Source organism: Neofelis nebulosa, chromosome 9, assembly GCF_028018385.1.
Source record: "Neofelis nebulosa isolate mNeoNeb1 chromosome 9, mNeoNeb1.pri, whole genome shotgun sequence".
NCBI lineage: Eukaryota > Metazoa > Chordata > Mammalia > Carnivora > Felidae > Neofelis > Neofelis nebulosa.
In genome coordinates, this window is record NC_080790.1 from 38,760,214 (window position 1) to 38,782,764 (window position 22,551).

General features: G+C 45.3%; 1 long non-coding RNA gene and 2 gene segments (V, D, J or C); 1 reads left to right on the forward strand and 2 right to left on the reverse strand.

Annotated features, from left to right (window-relative positions):
• LOC131484766 (immunoglobulin kappa light chain-like) overlaps positions 1 to 22,551 on the forward strand; it is an 85,602-nt gene that overhangs the window by 53,276 nt on the left and 9,775 nt on the right.
• Positions 1 to 22,551, reverse strand: part of LOC131484772 (uncharacterized) — a 37,895-nt gene that overhangs the window by 9,974 nt on the left and 5,370 nt on the right. The window lies entirely within an intron of this gene.
• LOC131484770 (immunoglobulin kappa variable 4-1-like) lies at positions 11,812 to 12,638 on the reverse strand. The segment is given in 2 exon segments: positions 11,812 to 12,305; positions 12,509 to 12,638. Coding segments are annotated over 2 exon segments (528 nt in total).

Here is a 22,551-nt window from a genome sequence, read left to right on the forward strand (position 1 = left end):
CTCTCTCTCTCTCTCTCTCTCTCTCTCCCTCCCTCTGCCCTTCTCCCCCACTCATGCACTCTCTCTCTCTCCAAAAAAAAAAAAATTAAAAAAAAAGAAAGAAACTGATCTTTGTCATTTTCTCAAAGCATGATGCTTTCAGTGTATCTTTCTTATTTTCTTCCCTAAACGGACATCAGGGCAGACACAATACTCACACAGTCTCCAACAACTTTTTGTAGTTAGTTTGTTTGTTTATTTTTGAAAGAGAGAGAGAGCACAAGTGGGGGGGGGGGGGAGGGCAGAAAGAGAGAGAGAGAGAATATCCCAAGCAGGCTTCATGCTCAGCATGGAGCTGGACACAGGGCTCAATCGACCTGAGCCGAAATCAAGAATCAGACGCTTAACCGACTGAGCCACCCAGGTGCCCCGTGGTCTCCCACATTTGTCAATGGCTCCAGGAAACAGAGTCACCATCAACGGCAAAGCCGGCCGAGCCAAAACATTGATGATGATGTACACGGGCATCAACACAAACCAGGACAAGCTCCTACACTTATTCTTAAATGTGTTTCCACTCTTATCTCTGAGATTTCATCCTGGTTCAGTGGCAGTGGGTATAGAACAGACTTATCCTGAGAGCTGATAAGGTGAAATCTGAAGATGCTGCATATTATTTCTGTCAACGAGATGATCACGCACCTCTCACGGTGATATACTCTGTTACAAAAACCTCCGAAGCCATCAGTGGGACGGCCTTGGCTGCCAGTGAGAATGTTCAGTATGTGGAACTCTGTGACCCATTGGTACCTGCAAAGTTCCGGTATGCGAATGCACATTCGCCTCCTTCCTCTGTTTGCCAGGCTGGACCTGACACACTTGATAAGGGAGAGACTATTACAACTTTCCACGACATTGTCCAGCTGAGCCGATGATCTCATGTTGAAGCAGAGACAAATTCACGTGGCTGTGTCCCTGTCTTCTGCCACACCTATCGTTTCCACCCCGCAAAAAGGCAAAGGCACCAATGGATCCAGGTTAGGTTCCAAATTGCAGCAGTGAATACAATCTTCCCTCTCTCTCTAAGCACACTCACACTTATCCACACGCTCATTTAAACTCTTCCCTAACGGGCGCCTGGGTTGCCAGTCGGTTGAGCGTCCAGCTTCCGCTCAGGTCATGATCTCATAGTTGGTGAGTTTGAGCCCCACATCGCACTCTCTGCTGTCAGTGCAGAGCCTGCTTCAGATCTTCTGTCTCCCTCTCTCTGCCCCTTACCTGTCTCTCTCTCTCTCTCTCTCTCTCTCTCTCTCTCTCTCTCTGTCTCTCCTGGTTTGCTCTTGCTATGATGACCACTAGAATGTCCATTATTATTATTTCTTAGATCTTTGTTCCTTTTGGAAACAGTTCAGTTCCATAATTCCAAGATTAAACAGCTATCCCCTACATCCTCCCCGAATACTGTCATCTGCTCACTGGGCTTAACGCCTTTGTGCCGCTGCCTAAATTTCATCTGAAATCCCAAATACGTTTCCAAACCTGAAGGCTACATACATAAACATCAAAGAGATTACCTTAAATTTGTGAACTCCGAGTACCTGGGAGCCACAGATCTGTGTACCTTCTCCCTCTAGCATGGGGACAATGCTATTTCATCGAGGATCAGTTGCTTAAAGGCACTTTGCTTGGATCTGATGAGAAAGCAATAAGAGTACCAAAGTAATACCCATGTGTTGACCCCATCATTCCCAGCCTATGGCGGCTTTCATGCTATCGTACCATTACAGGCCACTACCAGGAAAAGCTTCGCGTGTGACTATAAAGCTTCTGGCTCCTCATGGAGCTCATGGACGCTCAACCGACCGAGCCACCCAGGCGCCCCAGTTAGGGAAGAGTTTAAATGAGCGTGTGGCTGAGTGTGAATGTGCTTCGAGAGAGAGGGGAGATTGCGTTTACTGCTGGACTTTATACTGCTGAAGTTACACCTGACTCTGAGACTGTTTACTGAGTGCTCAGCTTAGTAGTTCATAACCACCAAACAAGGAAAGCAGTGGCGGCAACAATATTGCCCAGGAAGGAACTCGTTAGATAATAATGATGATTTCGTTTATGTTCGTGGTGTGCTGAAGGCCAGCAAGAGCCACTGTACCCAGTAATGATATGCTCCATAATAAGCTCCAAAGTAAAAGCACATTCCTAAATTAACCACCATTCAACGGGGCTGAAATCCTGGAGGCCAACGGTAGAGGGATGATCTCACGAGGGACGATCTCACGATTCGTGAGTTCAAGCCCTGCATCGGGCTTTGCACTGACAGTATGGAGCCTGCTTGGGATTCTCATTCATCCTCTCTCTCTCTCTCTCTCTCTGCCCCTCCCCCACTCGCATGCTCCTGCACATGCTCTCTCTCTCAAAATAAATGAAACTTGGGGCCCCTGGGTGGCTCAGTCTGATGAGCGACCAACTTTAGCTCAGGTCATGATCTCATGGTTCACCAGTTCAAGCCCCACGTTGGGCTCTGTGCTAGCAGCTCAGAGCCTAGAGCCTGCGTTGGATTCTGTGTTTCCCTCTCTCTCTGCCCCTCCCCTGCTCATTCTCTCTCTCTCTCTCTCTCTCTCTCTCTCAAAAATAAATAAACATTAAAAAATTTTTAATAAAACTTTCCCAAAAAAAAAGAAAGAAAGAAATGTTTCCTTTTTTTTTTTTTTTTTTTAAAGAGCAGAAACCAAAAAACCCAAGTTGGGATCTCATTTTCTCTGACAGCTCTTTTCTACAGTAATTTCTCATCCTCTTCTGAAGATATTCATTGATAACAGGAGTCAACACAATATAAAGGTGACATAAATATTAATTTCTACCCTTGAGGAGTAAGTAGAAACGTTGGTGTTTGTCAGTTTTTAGAAATGACTTAAGCCTCTCTTGCCTAAAGTAATCTCTCTTCCTCTTTCTGGAATTAACATCAATAAGACCAATAAATACTATGGTTCATCACAAAGGTGGTATATATATAAACTATACATATATCTATATACATATATACAAATACACATGTCAGGGTGGGGATTATGAAGTATTTAGATCAAAAGAAAACTACCAATTTTTGTGAGTCTGTGCTCCCGTATACATGTGCTCACACAGGGGACACATACCTCATTTGCATTTCTACCTCAGGGGAATGCATAGGAAACCTTGGTTAGTGTTTCTTTATATAGATTCATCTAGTGCATGGCTGCAAGCTGTCTCCTCACTGAATCACTGCCTTGTACCATATATACAACCACCAGTGGTTTCTGATGAGAGGTAGCTATTAAAGTAGATAGCACAGATGAGGCTGTTTATGTGGGCAAGTGTATGCATCTGTCAGACATCCCCTGGGTCTCCCACACTGTTACTACAGTAGCATTATACGAATAGCAGCTAGGGGCACCTGGGTGGCCCAGTCGGTCAAGCATCCGACTTTGGCTCAGGTCATGATCTTGTGGTCCGTGAGTTTGAGCCCTGCATTGGGCTCTGTGCTGACAGCTCAGAGCCCGGAGTCTGTTTCAGATCTGTATCTCCCTCTCTTTCTGCCCCTCCCCTGCTCACATTCATCCTCTCTCTCTCTCAAAAATAAAAACATTTTTGGGGGCACCTGGGTGGCTCAGTTGGTTACTGACAGCTCAGAGCCTGGAGCCTGCTTCGGAATCTGTGTCTCCCTCTCTCTCTGCCCCTCCCCACTCATGCTCTGTCTCTCTGTCTTAAAAGTAAATAAAACATTAAAAAATGTTTTTAATAAAAATCAAAATAAAAACGTTTTTAAAAAATTAAAAAAAAAAAAAAGAATAGCATCTAGCTAGTTACCTATCCACCTAATCTACTGCACCTCATTACCAAGGATAGTAAAAAAATGCTCAGAGGGGACACTTGTATTCTAGTCTTATGCTTAAAGAACACACTGGAGACAGACAGCCAGATCTTGATTAGACCAAACCAAAGGGTCCATAGTCCATGAATGTTACCTCACTCGCTATCACTGGATTTTATCATCTCAGAAGGAGGCATGAAAAATAAACCAGACATAATATTATAAGAAATTCGTTAGTCTGGACATTTTGTAACATCATAATTTTCTGTCTAACTCTGTCAGCTACTACAGGAGTTAGGACTTAATCAAGTATTCCAAAAATAACTTCAATATGACATTCATAATAGGAGAAGAAGAGGCGTTGGTTTTCATTCATTACTCCTTCATAGGTGAACACATCATTCCAATCAAATAACACAAAAGATCCAGGACCTGTGTTCTGCTTGCCCCCAATCATATTCCTTTAATGGGAAGGATGCTGTGCAGCCAATTATGCCCATTTGAATTTAATTACAAATAATTAAAAAATAATAATAATTTAAAAAAATAATCTACCCCCAAATTAATGCTCTAACAGTGTTGGTGGGAATACAAATGGGCACAACTACTATGGAAAACAGTATGGAGTTTCCTCAAAAAAAAATTAAAAATCCAAATACCATATGGTCCAATAATTCCACAAATAAATTCTATTTATTCCAAAGAAACAAAAACTAATTTTAAAAGATACATACACCCTTATGTTTACTGCAGCATTATTTACAATAGCCAAGATAAGCAAAAAAACTAAATGTCCATTGATAGATGAATGGATAAGGAAGATGTAGTGTGTGTGTGTGTGTGTGTGTGTGTGTGTGTGTGTGTGTGTGTATGCAGCTTTCATGCTCTAGCCAGCAGGAGCCCAAAGACACCAAAAGCATCATGGCCACAGTAAGTTTGCCCAACATTTCTCCGTGTGCCCCTTCTCACCTGGAACCCAGAACTGCAGGATGAAGATCAGGGGAGCCCCGGACCCCGTCTCTGACAGCTGGACTAGATGCTGCTCCTCAAGGGCCCTGACCAGCTCTGCCTTTAAGGATGTCAAGAGCAGCCTGGAGCTTTGTCTACTGACACAACATGCAAATCAGCTCAGAAGACCTTGAGGTTGTGCTCAAGGGGGACACCTGCTCTCACAGCACCCTGTGGGACTTGGGGTCACCAGAAATTTCCAAGTGGAGCTCAAGCATGTCCCAAGGGACTCTGTGACCAGTTTCCTGAATCTCTGTCTTCTAGTCTGTCTGAGAAACCCTGTGTGGGAGTGACCTGGGGCTGTCTTAACGTTAGGATAGAAGTTGTTTCTCTTAATCCCTACAATTAAAACTTCATATAAGCACAATGATGTATTTCAAGTTGTGATTATTATCAGGAAGAGGAAGCTGTGGGATTGTAAAAGATGGAAACAGGGGGCCTCGTTCAGATGGGGAGGGGAAGTCTGCTCCACTGAGTAGATGGCCTTGAAACCAAGTCCTGAAATGTCATGAGGACCTGGAAGGGTGGGAGGGGTGAGCATGGAAGCTTGGTGAAGGCTAGAGACCTACACTAATCAGTGAACTTGCCTCCGTTGGGTAAGACTGGGACTCTCCAGTTGCTCAGTCCTGAAAACCAATGTCATGTCCCCCCCAAGCCCTCACAGGTGGACAGGTCACTCCTACTCAGAGTGGAGAACAACCAGACCCCAACTTCCCGTTCACCCTGGATCTAACATTAATGTGTCATGTACAGGCACTGGGACCAAGCACCGAAGAAAAACCCATGTGAACTCAAGCTCACAGGTCAAAAGGACAGGCTTTACCTACCACCTAAACGCTTTCTCTCCCATGGGCTAATTCTTTGTCTTCTGCAAGATGCCCTCCCAAGTACCTTCCCTCAAACAGGAGCGGGCTCAACCACACGTGATTCATCATCTCCTAACCCATAATTCTAGTTGCTTGTCATCTGTCAGGGGTTGGGCCAGGCGAGGGCAGGCAGCCCAGGGGAGGGGCTGGAAGGCAGCAGCACAGGGGCCACCACAAGCCTTGACTCTGGTAGCTCTACCTCTCTACCTTCATCCTCCGTGGGGATTTGTGCCTCTGCCACAGGTCCGGCCCTGTAGCCAGATGCTGATAAATGGGTCTTTTCCAGGGACAGGGTCTGAGCAGCCTAGGGAGGGTGAGAGGTAGCAAGGTGGTGCCACCATCCCGGACCCTCGGGCCCCTGCTCCTGCATTCCAGGTGAAAGAACGTCCCCAAGTGGAGAGTTCCCTCGGGGCAGGCCCTTGTGCTCCTGAAGAAGAGTGGTTGTTGGTTTTTTGTTTTATTTATTTATTTATTTATTTATTTATTTATTTATTTATTTAGAGAGACCAAGTATGTGCTCAAAAGTGGGAGAGAGGGAGAGTGGGAGAGAGAATGCCTAGCAGGTTCCACGCTGTCAGCACGGAGCCTGACATGGGGCTCGATCTCATGAGCCGTGAGATCATGACCTGAGCCAAGATCAAGAGTTGGGCGCTTAAGCAACCGAGCCACCAGGACTTGATGCTTTAAAACCTTCTCCCAACTCACACCCTCTGAACCGCTGACATGCCCCGTAGCCTCGGTCTCTTCTAAAAGCTCCCTCAGCTTTTGTGCTTCCTCAGCAGACGTCTCAGGAGCTCCTATTGCCCCCTTCATTTGTCACTTCTAGACCTCCTGCCTAAAAAGTGAAAACACAGTCTTTGAAATCAATATAGGTAGACTATGTCACCCAGTATCACTCCTTGGTGCACGCAAACACCAGGCCCAAAGTCTGTCTTCACTTCTGCAGTGTTTTAGTTCCTGGCTCCTAGACCCTGTCACGTGCCTGCTGGTTTCAATACATTCGTGTATGAGCCTTCCATTATCCTGCTCTCTCAGTTGTTTGACTGATTCTCCTCCAATTGGCTCTTCCCCACCCGATCTTGATCACTCACTCTCATGGCCCCACCTCAGACACATCATTAGAAAACAACAGCAGGTTCTCCATCATTAAAATGTTAAGCGTCTCAGGCTTGCCCACTTCTAAGAGCTCTGCAGCTCACTCCACCTGGCATGGCCATAGCCAATAATTTCTCGCTTTCATTAGACTGAGACCTGACATCTCTAGGAAAACATATGTTGTCTTTCCATGGAAAATTCGGCGTGTCTGTACTGTACCTGTCCGGGTTATCAGATCCTACCCCTATTCATTGTCTTTGAGCTATCCTGCAACTCTTTATAAACTGTTGGTAACTGATAGATGCATGATTCTGTCCTGTCTAGTAGTAATTTCATTGACTTCTTACCTCACCTTGGAAAACCAGTTTGCCTCCACTTTTCCTTTGACCCAGTGAGAACATCTTCGTAGTTCCACATTCATCATGTGAGTAAAATAATTTATCATTAATATTGCATCTCCATGGGAGTCATAATTTTACTGTTCTCTGAAAATTATCTTTTAACATATCTATTGACCTTTCTACATTTTCTCTATCCCTACGCCCCTCATATTCTCATTTCCCTCTTTACTTATTCCCTCTTTACTCAGCTTAAATTCCACGATCCTTCTTTATAACGACTCCCTTATACACAAGAACTTCCTCAGCCTTCCATTCTTTCACTTTGTGCAACAAAATCCCACATGCCTGCTGGAGAAAAACACACAGCAATTCTGACTTCTGCCAACTTCAGATTCATGACCAATCACTTCCTCCTGCCCCACAATCATATCTCATTTCCCTGATCTATTCGGTCTCCACTCTTTCTCTTTCCCTCTTTCTTCAAGTCCTAACAGCTCCTCCCCTATCCTATCTTAAAGCCAAATACCCCATTTCCTATTTCCTAGGTCAAGAGAGGGGATCCAAGGAGAACATCCATGGGCTGCCCGTCCATCTTCTGACCCGCTGGTTTGGGTGTTGCCACACTCCGCCTTTCTTCCCAGCACTGTGGGGAGGCAGACAGCCCTCCCATCTGAGGCCACTCCCTCAGAACCCACATCTCTTGCCTCCTCAACTGAATTGCTTGGCACTTCTCCTTCTTTCCTGAATTATCAGCGTTCTCCCCTCTCTGGCATCATTCCCATCAGTATGTGAACATCTTTTAAAAAACTCTCTGGGGGGCGCCTGGGTGGCTCAGTTGGTTAAGCGTCCGACTTCGGCTCAGGTCATGATCTCACAGTTCATGAGTTCGAGCCCCGCGTCGGGCTCTGTGCTGACAGCTCGGAGCCTGGAGCCTGCTTCACATTCTGTGTCTCCCTCTCTCTCTGCCCCTTCCCTGCTCATGGTCTGTCTCTCTCTGTCTCAAAAATAAATAAACATTAAAAAAAAAAACCCTCTGGGGCGCCTGGGTGGCGCAGTCGGTTAAGCGTCCGACTTCAGCCAGGTCACGATCTCGCGGTCCGTGAGTTCGAGCCCCGCGTCAGGCTCTGGGCTGATGGCTCGGAGCCTGGAGCCTGTTTCCGATTCTGTGTCTCCCTCTCTCTCTGCCCCTCCCCCGTTCATGCTGTGTCTCTCTCTGTCCCAAAAATAAATAAAAAACGTTGAAAAAAAAATTAAAAAAAAAAAAAAAACCCTCTCTGACATCACATCTCCCTCCAGTTATGGTCTATTTCACTCTTCTCCTTCACTATAAAGCTCACTGACGGAGCTATCTACAGCCACCGTCCCCAGATGTTCTACCCTCATTCTTTCTCGAGCTTTCTACATTCAAGTTCTTACTTCCACCATCTCATTGAAATGTCTCAAGGTCCCCAGTGACCTCCATATTGCCAAGTCCAATGACCACATGCCAGTCCTCGTCTCACTAGACCCATCAGCAGCATTTAACACACTGACAACACCTTCCTCCTTGATACGCCTTTTGCTCTGGACTCCAGGGCATTGCACCATCTTGCTGGGCCTCTGATCTAGGCAACGCTCACGCCATTGCTTATCATATTCCAAGCTCCGGTACGATTCTCTCCCTGAACTCTAGACTCGTATATCCAATGGATACTTGACAGCTGCATGTGGAGATCTAATATGCATCTCAAACTTAAAATGTCCAACACCAAATTCCTGATCTCCTTCCCCAAATCCACTCTCCCACAGTCTTCTCTATTGGAACAGATGGCAACGCCCTCCTACTAGTACTCAGAGGAAAACTCTGGAGTCACCCTGAGAGCTCTCTTTCTCTCACACTCCCTGTCAAAACCATCAGCATATTGTTATCTCTGTCTTCAAAATATACCACTTCTCACCTCCTCCACTGCCACTGCCACAGACCCGAGCTGTCATACTCTCCAGCTTGGAAGATCTCAATGGCCTCCCAACTGTTATCTTTCCAGTCTTGCCTCCCAGAGAGATCCTGTTAAACTATGTACCAAACTATGCCCTGCTCTATTCAAAACTCTCCCACTTACCACATCATTCAAAATGAAAGCCAAATCCTTAGAGGAGCCTACAAAGACCCGTATCAGGTGGCCTCCTTGTGATTTCTTTGATCTCATTTCTACTCCTCTCCCCCTTGTACACTCCACTTTGGCAACACTGGTTTCCTTCTACTTCCCCAACATGTTGATCACATTCCTGCCTCGGAAATGTGCTGTTTCCTCTACTTAGAACCAACTACAACTCTACTGCCTGGAGTATTCCGATGGTTCCTTTCCTCACCACGTTGAAACACTGATTAAGTCACACCTTCTCAGTGCAGCCTTCTATGACCGTCTATAGTAGATTGACTGCAAATACAGATCCCCCACTCTCTACCCCTCCCTCTACCCATGCTTTTTGCAGTATAACTTTGCAGCTCCTCCTATCAAGAGCTGGGGTCTATTCACCTTCTTCTTCAACAGGATCAACTGTATCAATCTTTAGAATGCATCAGACAGGGAATTGTGTCAGCACTAAGGTTAGGCATCAAGATGCCTCATGTACTTTTACTTCCTCACTTCAGACCCTGCCACCTGCCACAGAAAGTTGGGATTAATCTGCCGCATGATGAGAGACATGACGCCCAGTCGCCCAGACAGCCCCAGCTGATAGCCAACCACGGCAATGTGAAAGACAGGAAAGAAATGTGAGCCTTTCTATAACCGGAGCACCTAGTTGACCTGTCAGCTGACTTCAAACACACGAGCAAGCCAGCCAAGACCTATCAGGATCAATCAGGCCTGGCCCATAGCAACAGAACTACTCAGCCAACCAGTAAACATGCCAGCAATAAAAATGCTACCATTTTAAGTCACTACATTTTGGGGGTGATTTATTACACGAGAATAGCTAACCGATACATCATCTGATTTTAAATTTCTACTCGCTCTTACCCCAGCAAGCTTTGATCCCCTTCATTTTTCTTTTTTTTAATTTTTTTTTAACGTTTATTTATTTTTGAGACAGAGAGAGACAGAGCATGAACGGGGGAGGGTCAGAGAGAGGGAGACACAGAATCTGAAACGGGCTCCAGGCTCTGAGCTGTCAGCACAGAGCCCGACGCGGGGCTCGAACTCACGGACCGCGAGATCGTGACCTGAGCCGAAGTCGGCCGCTTAACCGACTGAGCCACCCAGGCGCCCCCCCTTCATTTTTCTTTATAGCACTTCCAAAACAACATAGTAAGTATTCACTGATGCAGGTTATTTATTGTCTGTCTCCCCTGGCTGGGGTGAAAGCAAATATCTCCGCTCTTGATACATAGTAAGCACTCAGAAAACATACCTGCGGGGGAGGGGCACCTGGGGGGCTCAGTTGGTTAAGTGTCTGACTTCAGCTCAGATCATGGTCTCACAGTTCTTGTGTTCGAGCCCCAGGTCGGGTTCCGTGCTGACAGCTCAGAGCCCGGAGCCTGCTTCGGATTCTGTGTCTCCCTCTCTCTCTCTGCCCCTCCCCCATTCACACTCTGATTCTCCCCCAAAAACAAACACTAAAAAAAAATTTTTTTTTAAAGAAAACACATCTGGAATGAATTATATGGATTCCTTAATATGGGTACTTTAACAATATTTCTAATCATTATGAGAAGCTGTTCTGTAGGTAAGGGTGTTCAGAGCACCCTGATCAGGTTTGTTGTGATCTTTTCCTGAACCCATGTATCTCAGAAGGAGGTAAAGAAATCATACTTAAAAGGCTTGGGATTTTTTCTGTTTTTACAATGAAATGGGCATGTCAATTAAATGTTTCCCAAGGGACTCAGGTTATGCAACACTTAGAGCCATGATTTCCTTCAGTCACAAGGTTCGACCTGAATGCCTAAGGGACAACTTTAAAGAAAGAGGTGACATTGGGGCGCCTGGGTGGCGCAGTCGGTTAAGCGTCCGACTTCAGCCAGGTCACGATCTCGCGGTCCGTGAGTTCGAGCCCCGCGTCAGGCTCTGGGCTGATGGCTCGGAGCCTGGAGCCTGTTTCCGATTCTGTGTCTCCCTCTCTCTCTGCCCCTCCCCCGTTCATGCTCTGTCTCTCTCTGTCCCAAAAAAAAAAAAAACAAAAAAAAAAAAACGTTGAGAGAATTGCCTTTGTGAGAAAGAGCACACCTGGAAGAAATGGAGAGGAGAGAGAAGGGAGGTACGGAAGGAGACAGCAGAAACAAACGTCAGGGCCATTGCTCAGGAAAGCTGGAAAATAGGGTCCACTGAAGGAAAAAGTGAGAGAGGGATGCTACCTTCCACGTAGGAGGTTCTGAATAGGAGAGGTCAAAGGTTTAATATTGGGAAGGTCCTGAGTTGGAAGGTCCTGATTGCGGGTGAAGAAAGGAGACCAAGAGAATAAGGAAATAAAAGAGAAATGTTCCAGAGTCAAGGAGGCACAGGGAAGAGAGAATTCATCCATCAGGGTGTAAAATCCACCGGACCCTTCCCCAAAGGGTAGAGACAACCTTACTGGGTCAATTATGCCGTCCGTCTGTGGGAAATGCACAGGTTCCTGCGACACAAAAACTCCTGACAGCTTCTCTGAGACATCTTTACGGCATTTGTCTTCACTAATCTCCCACCAAAAGGGATCCAGAAAAAAGCCAACCCCCTTAATTTTCCCCTGGGCCCTGAACAACCCTCCAAGGAATAAGTCGGGAGAGGTGGCTTCTCAGGCAGATACAGGAATGTGCATGTTCAGGGCCGAGCAGGGAGGAAGCAGCAGGTGCAGCCAAGCCTCCCTGACCCTCGGCCCCAGGAGAAGAGGTTTGTGTGCGAGGCTGAAGCACTGTGGGAGGAGAGCTATAATACTGCTGACAGTAGTAACTCGCCACGTCTTCAGCCTGGAGGTTGCTGATGGTGAGGGTGAAATCCGTCCTGGACCCACTGCCACTGAATCGGTCGGGGACTCCAGATGCCCGGGTGGAAGCTGAGTAGATGAGCAGCTTAGGACGCTGCCCTGGTTTCTGCTGGTACCAGGCTAAGTAGCTGCTAACACTCTCACTGGCCCTGCAGTTCATGGTGACCTGCTGACCTGGAGACCCAGCCAGGGAGCCCGGAGACTGCGTCATCGTGATCGCCTCACGGGCACCTGCAAGCACGAGTAGATAATGATGATACATACGCACTTTATCGTGACACTGAAATACGTCGTTTGAAAAGTGTTGTACCTGTCAGTGCATAATTGGGTCTATTTTGGAAATCGCCGGTATTTCTCATTATACCTTAAAAAAATGTTTTTAACTCTAACCGATACTACTCCAAAAGGATTGTGGCAAATTTTAAGTTTCTCACCTGAGACCCACAGCAACAAGGATATGAGGACCTGCCTCTGGGTCACCATCTTGCTGTCCCTGCCTGCCCGATGCAGCTTAGCTCACATGGCAAAGGCCCCTTTTATCAAACCTGAGCAGCTGGTCTGGGCCTGGAGGGGCCTATGCAAAGCAGCTGGTGAGTAAAGAAGCAAACTGCATGAGCAGTGGGTTATGAAAGTATCCAATGTAAATCTAAAGAGCCAAAAATACCACCAAAAATATAGTTGTAGGACTAGAAACACAGAAGTCAACTTAGAAGCTCCTAGAACAACTCAGAAGTTCTAAAATGACAAACTGCTACAAGATCTAATGATGAGTTTCTATTTTATTTTATTTTATTTTTAAAATTTTAATGTTTATTTATTTTTGAGAGAAAGAGAGAGACAGAGTGTGAGCTGGGGAGGGTCAGAGAGAGAGGGAGACACAGAATCCAAAGCAGGTTCCAGGCTCTGAGCTGTCAGCACAGAGCCCGAAGTGGGGCTTGAACTAGTGAACCGCAAGATCATGACCTGAGCCGAAGCCAAACGCCAAACCAACTGAGCCACCCAGGCGCCCCGAGCTTCTATTTTAAATTCAAGAATGTTTTTAAATGGGTTGAGTTTCCAGAAATGATGAGCCAGGCTCTTCATATCAATAATCCTGGTAAAATTATAAAATATGCTGGGAAACGAAGGAAGGAAGGAAGGAAGGAAGGAAGGAAGGAAGGAAGGAAGGAAGGAGAGAGGGAGGAAGAGAGGAAGGAAGGAAGAAAGGGAGGGAGGGAGGGAGGGAGGGAGGGAGGGAGGGAGGAAAGAACGGAGGAAGGGAGGCAGGGAGAGAGGGAGGAAGGAAGGGAGGGAGGGAGGGAAGAAGGGAGGAAGGGAGGCAGGGAGAGAGGGAGGAAGGAAGGGAGAGAGGGAGGGAAGAAGGGAGGAAGGGAGGCAGGGAGAGAGGGAGGAAGGAAGGGAGGGAGGGAGAAAGGAATGGAAGGCACAAGAAGGAAATGGAGAACTTTGGGCCCAACTTTTTATAAAATCTCTGACCAAAGATATTGGGACTCTAAAGCCATTTTTATGCTGCAAATCTGTAAGGATGCCACAAACCCCTGAGCTCGGTTTTGGGGCTGTACAAAGGGCCAGAGAGATGGGAAGACAGGACCAGAACTTACTCACTTAAGGAGAAAAGCAGGACCCTAATTTGAGCTAAGGGAAGTCTGAATCCTGAATTTTAGTTATTCTCTTTTTTCAGTTCAATATTTCCATTTTGCGTTAAATTAGCGAATTAATTAAATCTAGGTTCTTTCAAGAAAATTTAGTTCCAGGGTGCCTGGGTGGCTCAGTCAGTTGAGCATCTGACTTTGGCTCAGATCATGATGCTGCAGTTCATGAGTTCCAGCCCCGTATCTGTCTCCAGCCCCATAGTGGGCTTGCTGCTGTCAGCACAGAGCCTGCTTTGGATCCTCTCTCCTCCTCTCTCTCTGCCCCTACGACGTTCACACTCTCTGTCTCTCTGTCTCTCTGTCTCTGTCTCTCTTTTAAAAATAAATAAACATTGGAAAGGAAAGGAAAGGAAAGGAAAGGAAAGGAAAGGAAAGGAAAGGAAAGGAAAGGAAAGGAAAGGAAAAAGAGAAAAGAAAAGAAAAGAGAAAAGAAAAGAAAAGAAAAGAGAAAAGAAAAGAAAAGAAAAGAAAAGAAAAGAAAAGAAAAGAAAAGAAAAAAAAAATTTAGTTCCATCCAATGGTTTGAGAAGTCAGCTCAGGGTTGCCTGTTCCTGGTCCTGCTGTTGATTCCCCAGCAGAGGGAAGAGTGGGGGTGGGGGTGTGCAATTCCCTTAAGAAACTGAGCGTGCATCCCCATAAGGATGGCATAGGTTTCTGTGGCTTCAGGTATCCAGCTACTGAAACTCTTCCAATCTTGTCTCTGAGTGCGGCAGATGCCTGGTGCTCACTCCGTGAGGTGGTACGTTGGCTGTTCTGTGGGCATCCACGTGGCCTCTGCACTGCTTCTTGATGTGAGAAATTTCCTAAGACCCAGCTATACTCTGTATCAAGTAGATCCAAGCTGGGGATCCATACCTCACCCTGACAAAGGGTCAATTCTCCCATCATTCAGCCCCCCAATCCGCCCCTAGTGATGGTTAATTTTACGTGTCAACTTAGCTAGGCTATGGCACCCAGTTTGTTTGGTTAATTGCCAGTTTAGATGTGGTCCTGAAGGTAGCTTTTTTTTTTTTCAATATATGAAATTTATTGTCAAATTGGTTTCCATACAACACCCAGTGCTCATCCCAAAAGGTGCCCATTTCAGTGCCCATCGCCCACCCTCCCCTCCCTCCCACCCCCCATCAACCCTCAGTTTGTTCTCAGTTTTTCAGAGTCTCTTATGCTTTGGCTCTCTCCCACTCTAACCTCTCTCTTTTTTTTTTTCTTCCCCTCCCCCATGGGTTTCTGTTAAGTTTCTCAGGATCCACATAAGAGTGAACACATATGGTATCTGTCTTTCTCTGTATGGCTTATTTCACTTAGCATAACACTCTCCAGTTCTATCCACGTTGCTACAAAGGGCCATATTTCATTCTTTCTCATTGAAGGTAGCTTTTGGTGTGATTAACATTTAAATTAGTAGACCTTGCATAACACAGATTACTCTCCGTAATGAGGGTGGGGACCTCATCCAACCAGTTGAAGGCTTTAAGAAGCAAGACTGAAGTTTCCCAAAGGAGAAGTGATTCTGCCTTAAGATGCAACATAGAAACTCGGCCTGAGTTTCCTGCCTACAGATTTCCAACTCAAGGCTGCAAGATCAACACTGACCTGAATTTCCAGGCTGCCAGCCTGCTCTACAGATTCTGGACTCACCAACCCCCACACTCTCAGTTCTCAAAATCTCTCTCTCCATGGATATCTTACTGGTTTCGTTTCTCTGGAGAACCCTGACTAGTAACACTCTTCACATCCCTCAGGTCCCACCTGTAAGAATGCCAGGCATAGCATTCGTTTCTGTCTCCCCACTGTTCTTTCCATAGACCATTCTTATTCCTTCTCTTACTTTACAAAGCTCTCATGGGGTAGGACTCAACTGCTGGGCTGTATATATGGGAAATCCAGGCAAGACAGTGTGGGACATGTCTGTACTCTCCAATTCTCTCCCCCTGGGGGGAAAAAATTTAAGGGAAAATCCAATTGTATTTCTTTTCTTTTAAGTTTATTTATTTGTTTTGAGAGAGAGCACAAGCCGGGGAGGGGCAGAGAGAGAGAGAGAGAGAGAGAGGGAGGGAGAGGGAGAATACCAAGCAGGCTCCACACTGTCAGTGTAGAGCCTGATGGGAGGCTCAAACCCAGGAATCCTGAGATCATGACCTGAGCCTAAGTCAGATGCTTAACCTACTGAGCCACCCAGGTGCCCCCTGATGTTCTGGAATTACAAGCTTTATGACTGCCTCTCACACTCGCTGACCACACCTAGTGGCAGAATAAACAAAATGGGTATCTTCTAGGATTCTGAGGACTTACCCTAAAGCTTTCTGAGGAAACATTCCTTTGGTTCTTTTTTTTTTTTTTTTTTAATTTCTTTTAAACCTTCAGAGAAATTTTGCATTCTTTCCCACAACTGGTCCATTTGCATTTTACTATAAAATATTCTCATCACAAATGTTATACCTCTGAAAATCCCTATCACCCTAGCTTGAGACACAACGCCCAAGAAAGGGCACAGAATCAAATTCTCTCAAGTATACTACAGCCACAAAATAAACAGTCCCCACTGACACTTCTTTTAAAAAAAAAAAAAAATTTACTTATTGTTGAGAGACAGAGTGCGAGCAGGGGAGGGGCAGAGAGAGAAGCAGGCTCTGAAGCAGGCTCCAGGCTCTGAACTGTCAGCACAGAGCCTGAAGCGGGGCTCGAACCCACAAACCGTGAGATCATGACCTGAGCCGAATTGGAGGCTTAACTGAATGAGCCACCCAGGTGCCCCCTCCATTGATATTTCTTTATTCACAAGCTAGATCCAGTCTTTACTTCCAATTCTCATATTTTTTATCATGGATTTTTGCATAAATTTTGATTTTTAAATATTGCATTAAAAGATTATTTTATCTGAATTACTGAGCGGTGTGTGTGTGTGTGTGTGTATCTCCCTAAGTTTTGTGCCTGAGGCGAGTACGTCTCCTGCCTCACTCTGGTCCCGATCCTGCATAAAGGACTCCAAAGAGCCTGGATGACTTTTAACACCTCAGACTCCACATCTTCACTGTGAAGACAAAATTAGCCTTGTGAATATTTTAATTGATACCTAAAGATGCACACATTTCCAAGTACAACCAGGGATGAAAGATTCTAGCTGCTAAACTCCCCGCCCTCCAAAGTTCCAGATTCCTGATAGTTAAGAGGACCCCAGGGGCCAGGACCGTGACAGAGATGGAATTTGGGGTTGGCCTTGAAGGGCTCCTGGCATCTGGCTCAGCAGTGAGGAGGCTCTGGGTCCCCCTGAGGGGAGAAAGAACTCAACCCAAAGATCAGAAAGAAGGCCTGGGGAATGGAGCAAAAGGAGAGCGGGCGGAGGAGGAAACGCAGTTAGACAGTAGCCAGGGGTCAGGTCAAGTCACCCTGGAATGACCTGGAGAGTTCATGAAAATCCCGGTGGCCAGTGACCACCCAGACTGGTTCCATCAGAATCTCCAGGGGTGGAAACCAGGCATCAGTAGTTTTTAAAGTTCCCCAGGAGGTTCCAATCACAGCAGCCAAAAACGAGAACCACGGGTGTAGGCCTAGGAGGATGTGACAAGGGGTTTGTAACTGCAATGAGAAACCTTTGAAGAGTTTTAAACAGGGAAATCATTACATCTAGTTTCCTTTTTTTTTTTTTTTTTTTTTTTTAAGGATCACGCTGGTTACAAAAGAGAATCATCCAAAAGGCTTGTTGCTCATCAACCACTTATCTGTAAATTTGCTTCCCCTGTAAGTGGGGCTGACCACTGAAAATCAATATACACTAAGAAATAGAGCTGGAGGTAGAGAAACAGAAAGAGGGGACGGGGGTGGACCAAATGTTTATACAGGGGTAATAAGTTTACAGGGGATTTTATTTTACTATCCTACCTAAATTCTCAGTAAGACTTATAAATCGCTTATTTTAAAAATAATTTAAGATGCTCTATACCTGCCTTTTTTTTCTCTCTTCAAATATTTCCATGACTTTTTGCCTAAAAACAATAAAATCTGACCTGGTTTGTAATAGTTTTGTTACCCAGAAACCTCAACCATCCCATTAGACCTATGTAGGTTTGTTGGCTTATACAACACTGCCATCTACTGGCATAACTTCACAACTGCACCCTGACTAGTGTGTGGTGAGTCACTGTAGGAAATGTGACGCTGTTTCTTTTTATTTTCATTTTTAATGTTTACAGCAATGGCCAATCATATACAAAGATAGATCACATACATGTCCACACATGTGCACGCGCACGTGCGCGCGCGCGCACACACACACACACACACACACACACACACACATACACTGGAGTATTTTGAAGCTGATCCGTTAAGAATTTTAGTGCATTGCTCACCAAAAAGGACTTTAAAAAAATTAAGTGCTATGCTACTATGGTACAGAACTAAAAGTAATTCTCTAATATTATCTAATTCCCAGTTTTTATTCAAACCACCTTGATCATCTCTACACACTGTTGTTTCAGTAAGTTTGTTTGAATCATGGTCCAGGTCCAGGTAAATGTATGGTTAATTAAGTTTTACCAAAACCTCCAAAAAAAAACCAAAACAAAACAAAACAAAACAAAACAAAACCTCTATTTTACAAAACCTGTCCAGGAAATAGTAAAAGAGTGCGGACCACCATTATTTAGAAATATAAATCATGCCACGGGACGAGGATAGGCTTGAGACTAAAATCTTCACCCCTCCCTCTACCCATGCTTTTTGCAATATAACTTTGTGGCTCTTTCCAGTTTTAAAAACTGTTTGGTATCCTGAGTCCTACAGCAGCTGACATGCTGAAGAAAGACACATACCTTCATGTTGCTCAGGGTCATTTTTCATTCTTTCACTGGATTTCAGAAAGTGCATTAAAAATGTCCCGTCAGACTTGGACCAGATGGCAACTGTGCAGAGAATTTTCCTGGTCTGCAAATATTTTTCCAAGTGCCTCAGGAAATGTAATAGAAGTGCTTTAACTGGGAGGCAAAACATCTGGTTCTTCCCCCATCCCAGTCCTTCCCTACCTGTGTAGCCTTGAGTGAATCACTTCCTCTCTTAGACACCTAGCCTCCTCCTGTTTGTTACCAATGGGGAGAGACACAGTTTGTCTCTGCCAGTTCAAACAGTCCACAAACCTACAAAACCCCTCCCAAGGAGGCACCCAGTCTATTTTCTATTCAGTCTAACATGGTTTCTGGGTCTGCTGTCATGAAGACAATCCTGGTTTAAGGCACCACTGTCCAGTTTCCAGGGCTTCAGAAACTACCAAAAGCAAACACCAGAGGGGACCATAGCAAAGAGAAAACAACAAGGATTTCCCGTGACTCCTCAACAATGCTTGTTCATTTCATTCATTTATTCAATAAATATGTATTGGGCACCAACTGGAGGCCAGACACTTGTTAGTCACTGAAAGCACAATGGTGAGTAAGAACTCTTTTATCTATCATCAAAATACCATAATTCACAGACTTTGGTTTCAAAATACATAGAAGGAACAGAGAACTATGGACGTTCCATTTCCTAACTGCATCCCTACATTTTCTAAGAACACACCGACCTCACCTTTTAAGGAATTTCTCCTTTCTGATTGGATACTTTTTTTTTTTTTTTTTTTTTTTTGGAAAGAGAGTGTGAGCAAGAAGAACAGAGAGGGAGGGAGACAAGAGAGAGACTGGGAATCCCAAGCAGGCTCACACTGGCAGCACAGCCCGATGTGGGCTCAGACTCATGAACCATGAGATCGTTAAGATCATGAGATCGTTAAGATCATGAGATCATGACCTGAGCTGAAACCAAGAGTCCGATGCTTTTGCCTCCCCAGACAAAAATAATTTATCATTTTCATGACATCAGTTTTCTCTAGGTTAACATGCAACTCTTTGAAATCTAGTTTTTAATTAGGTATAATTAGAAATTTTTAAAAACTTCATTTCTCTAGCAAGTCAAATGACCCTGAAAGGACACATAGTGTTAAAGAAACAATTACTCAAGACATTTGTTGAAGAAAAGTAAGGCAGACTTAGGATCATCAAGATAATGTGTAGGAAACACTGCACAGTGGGAAGGAGAGATTGGGCCCCACTCCATCTACAAGGAAAAGTGGGAGTTTATAGCCAAGGAGCAGAGTGGGGGTCAGCGGATGGAAAAATGACTAAGAGAAAACATCCAGTTCAAGGGAGGATCTGGTAAAATCGACCTAACAGGACTCTTGCTGAAGGCACGCTGGGGTGATCAGACATCGCCTGGGAACAGTGAAGGTGAGGAGCCCATCAGATGTTGATGGTGATTGATTGGGTTTTGGAGTGTTGGTGGGGTTCGGAGCCTATGGCCAATTAAGAATTCTTGAAGACATCTTTTAGTGTAAAAAGATGATTTTGTTAAAGCATGGGGACAGGACCAGTGGACAGAAAGAGCTGCACTGGGGTTGTGAAGAGTGACTGCTTATACACAGTGGAGTTGGGGGAGATAAAGTCAAGAAGTTTCTTGAAGGGATTTCCATATGCTGAAGAAGACTCAGGATTACTGGAGGCCTAGCTATTGTCAAGCTAAAGTGGTTTTCCCTCTAGCAAAGCATTATCATTAAACCAGTAGGGAGTTCCTGGAGATTAGGCCCTCAGGATGAGATATTTGTAAACTGATGGAGACTCTATCCTTTAACCATTTGTTTTCTGTCCTTTCCTTTGTTTATGGGCAGCCAGGGGCCAGGGTACCTGAGGAATATCACACATATCCTACCTGGGGTGGGAGGTGGGGGGGGGGGGGAGGCCAGGGTTGGGGGGTGTTGTAAGCTTGTGCTTTGTCCTCAGCTTGCCTTACGCTGCCTCATCAGTGACCAGATATCAAGGAGGCGGATTCTGGTTAAACTGACTTAACAGGGTTCTTGCTAAAATTGGACAACGCAAAGATGAACACAGAAGCCCAAAATTCGGGGTCCACTTGAGAAGAGAGCTCAGAGGAGCCACCGTACAGTTTGGTCAAGGAAAGAGTCTTCATTGTCAGTCATCTTTGTGCCTCATTTTCAAGTTTTGAATAACTTAACAGCATTTATTACAGTTTATGACTATTCTGTTTGGACTTAAGTCTCTCCATCTTATTTTGTAATTCTATTTATCTAACATTTTTCTCTTGATTTTTTATTTCCTTTTCCTGAATTTTGCCAGACTGGTTTAATTTTCTTTGTCCATTTTTTGTTTCTTTTAGTGGCCTGGAAGATTTTTATCCCATTGCTTTTGAATGCCTGTAACTTTGCCTCTTTTTCTTTCTATCACTATCACCATAGCCTGAAGGGTGGGTGAGTGCAAACTCAATGGAGGCAGCCCAGGTGTTATTCCCATCCCACACACAGGCCCAGTCCCTAATAACTCTGAGGTGCATGTTTTCCACGGTTTTCTGAGGGAAAATCAGTACTGGCTACTCAAAGACCCCTTCTATTTTTGCAATGGAATGGAAGATTCTAGATTTCAGTTTCTCCATCAACTGAATCACAAAATTTAAATCTTTGTGATTTTCCACAACTGTTTTTTTCTGCTAATGGGATCCTGCATGATTCTCCAACCACAAAATAACTTTATTCTCATTTTTATATTTCTTCTGTCATTGCAAGGGGGATTTTGAACGAGTGAGGGACAGGTCCATTATACTCAACTTAAAAGTCCAAATCAGGAGCTCCTGTGTGGCTCAGTTGGTTTGTTATGCCCAGAATTCGTGATCCCCAAATACCGCCAGGGAGCCGAGTCCGATGTAAAAGCAAAAGAGCCTTTATTCGAGCTAGCTCGAGCTCAATCCCCTACCTGCACCGACGCAGCCGTGAGATACCGGGGAGAGAGGGCGAGTTTCAAAAGGACAAAGGTTTTACTGGGGCCTAGGGGCAGTTGGTGAGGTAATGGCTGTGGCCTCAGCCGATTGGCTGGGGAAGGGTCCTGGGGAAGGGTCCGGAGTCCTGTTAGGCAGGTGAGGGGGGGGTTACTCAAGGGGAGGAGGTGTGGTCAAGGTGAAGGACACAGAACAAGATGGAGTCGGCCGGCGTAGGCCCGCCCTTTCAGGTTAAGCATCTGACTCTTGTTTTGGCTCAGGTCATGATCTCAAGGTTTGTGAGATTGTCTCAAGATTCATGAGATTGAGCGCCACCATATTGGGCTCTGCTCTGACAATGCAGAGCCTGCCTGCTTAGGATTCTCTCTCCGCCTTTCCCTCCTCTCCTCCCCAACTCCCTCTCAAAATAAATAAATAAACTTTTTTTTTTAAGTCCAAATTATTCCTTGTTTCAATCTGTTGGGTTTCGGTTTTGCTTTTGTGTGTAAGTGCATTCGTTTTCCTGTAGGCCTGCCCTCTTCCCATCCTTCTGCCTTGTTTGTAACTCTGTGTTATCAGCCAGGATAATCAGGATACTTGGGGTGTTGGGGGGGTGGCAGTGATGGAGAAAGGAGTAATCTGTGCTTCCTCTTTCACCAACAATAGACTAATAGCCCTAGAATGTGTATGCTGATTAGGGTGGGAGAGAGAGCCAGGACCTGGCCTAATAACCCCATTTAGAACTCAAAGGAGTCAATTAAGAGAGGGTCCAGGTTAAGATGATGGATTAAACACATACATTCCATCACAATACCTGCTTGTTAAAAACAAACAAACAAGGGCACCTGGGTGGCTCAGTCGGTTGGGCTTCTGACAGACTTCGGTCCAGGTCATGATCTCACAGTCCCTGAGTTCGAGCCCTGCGTCAGGCTCTGTGCTGTCAGTTCGGAGCCTGGAGCCTGCTTCGGATTCTGTGTCTCCCTCTGTCTGCCCTTCCCCCACTCACACTGTCTCTATCAAAAATGAATATCGAA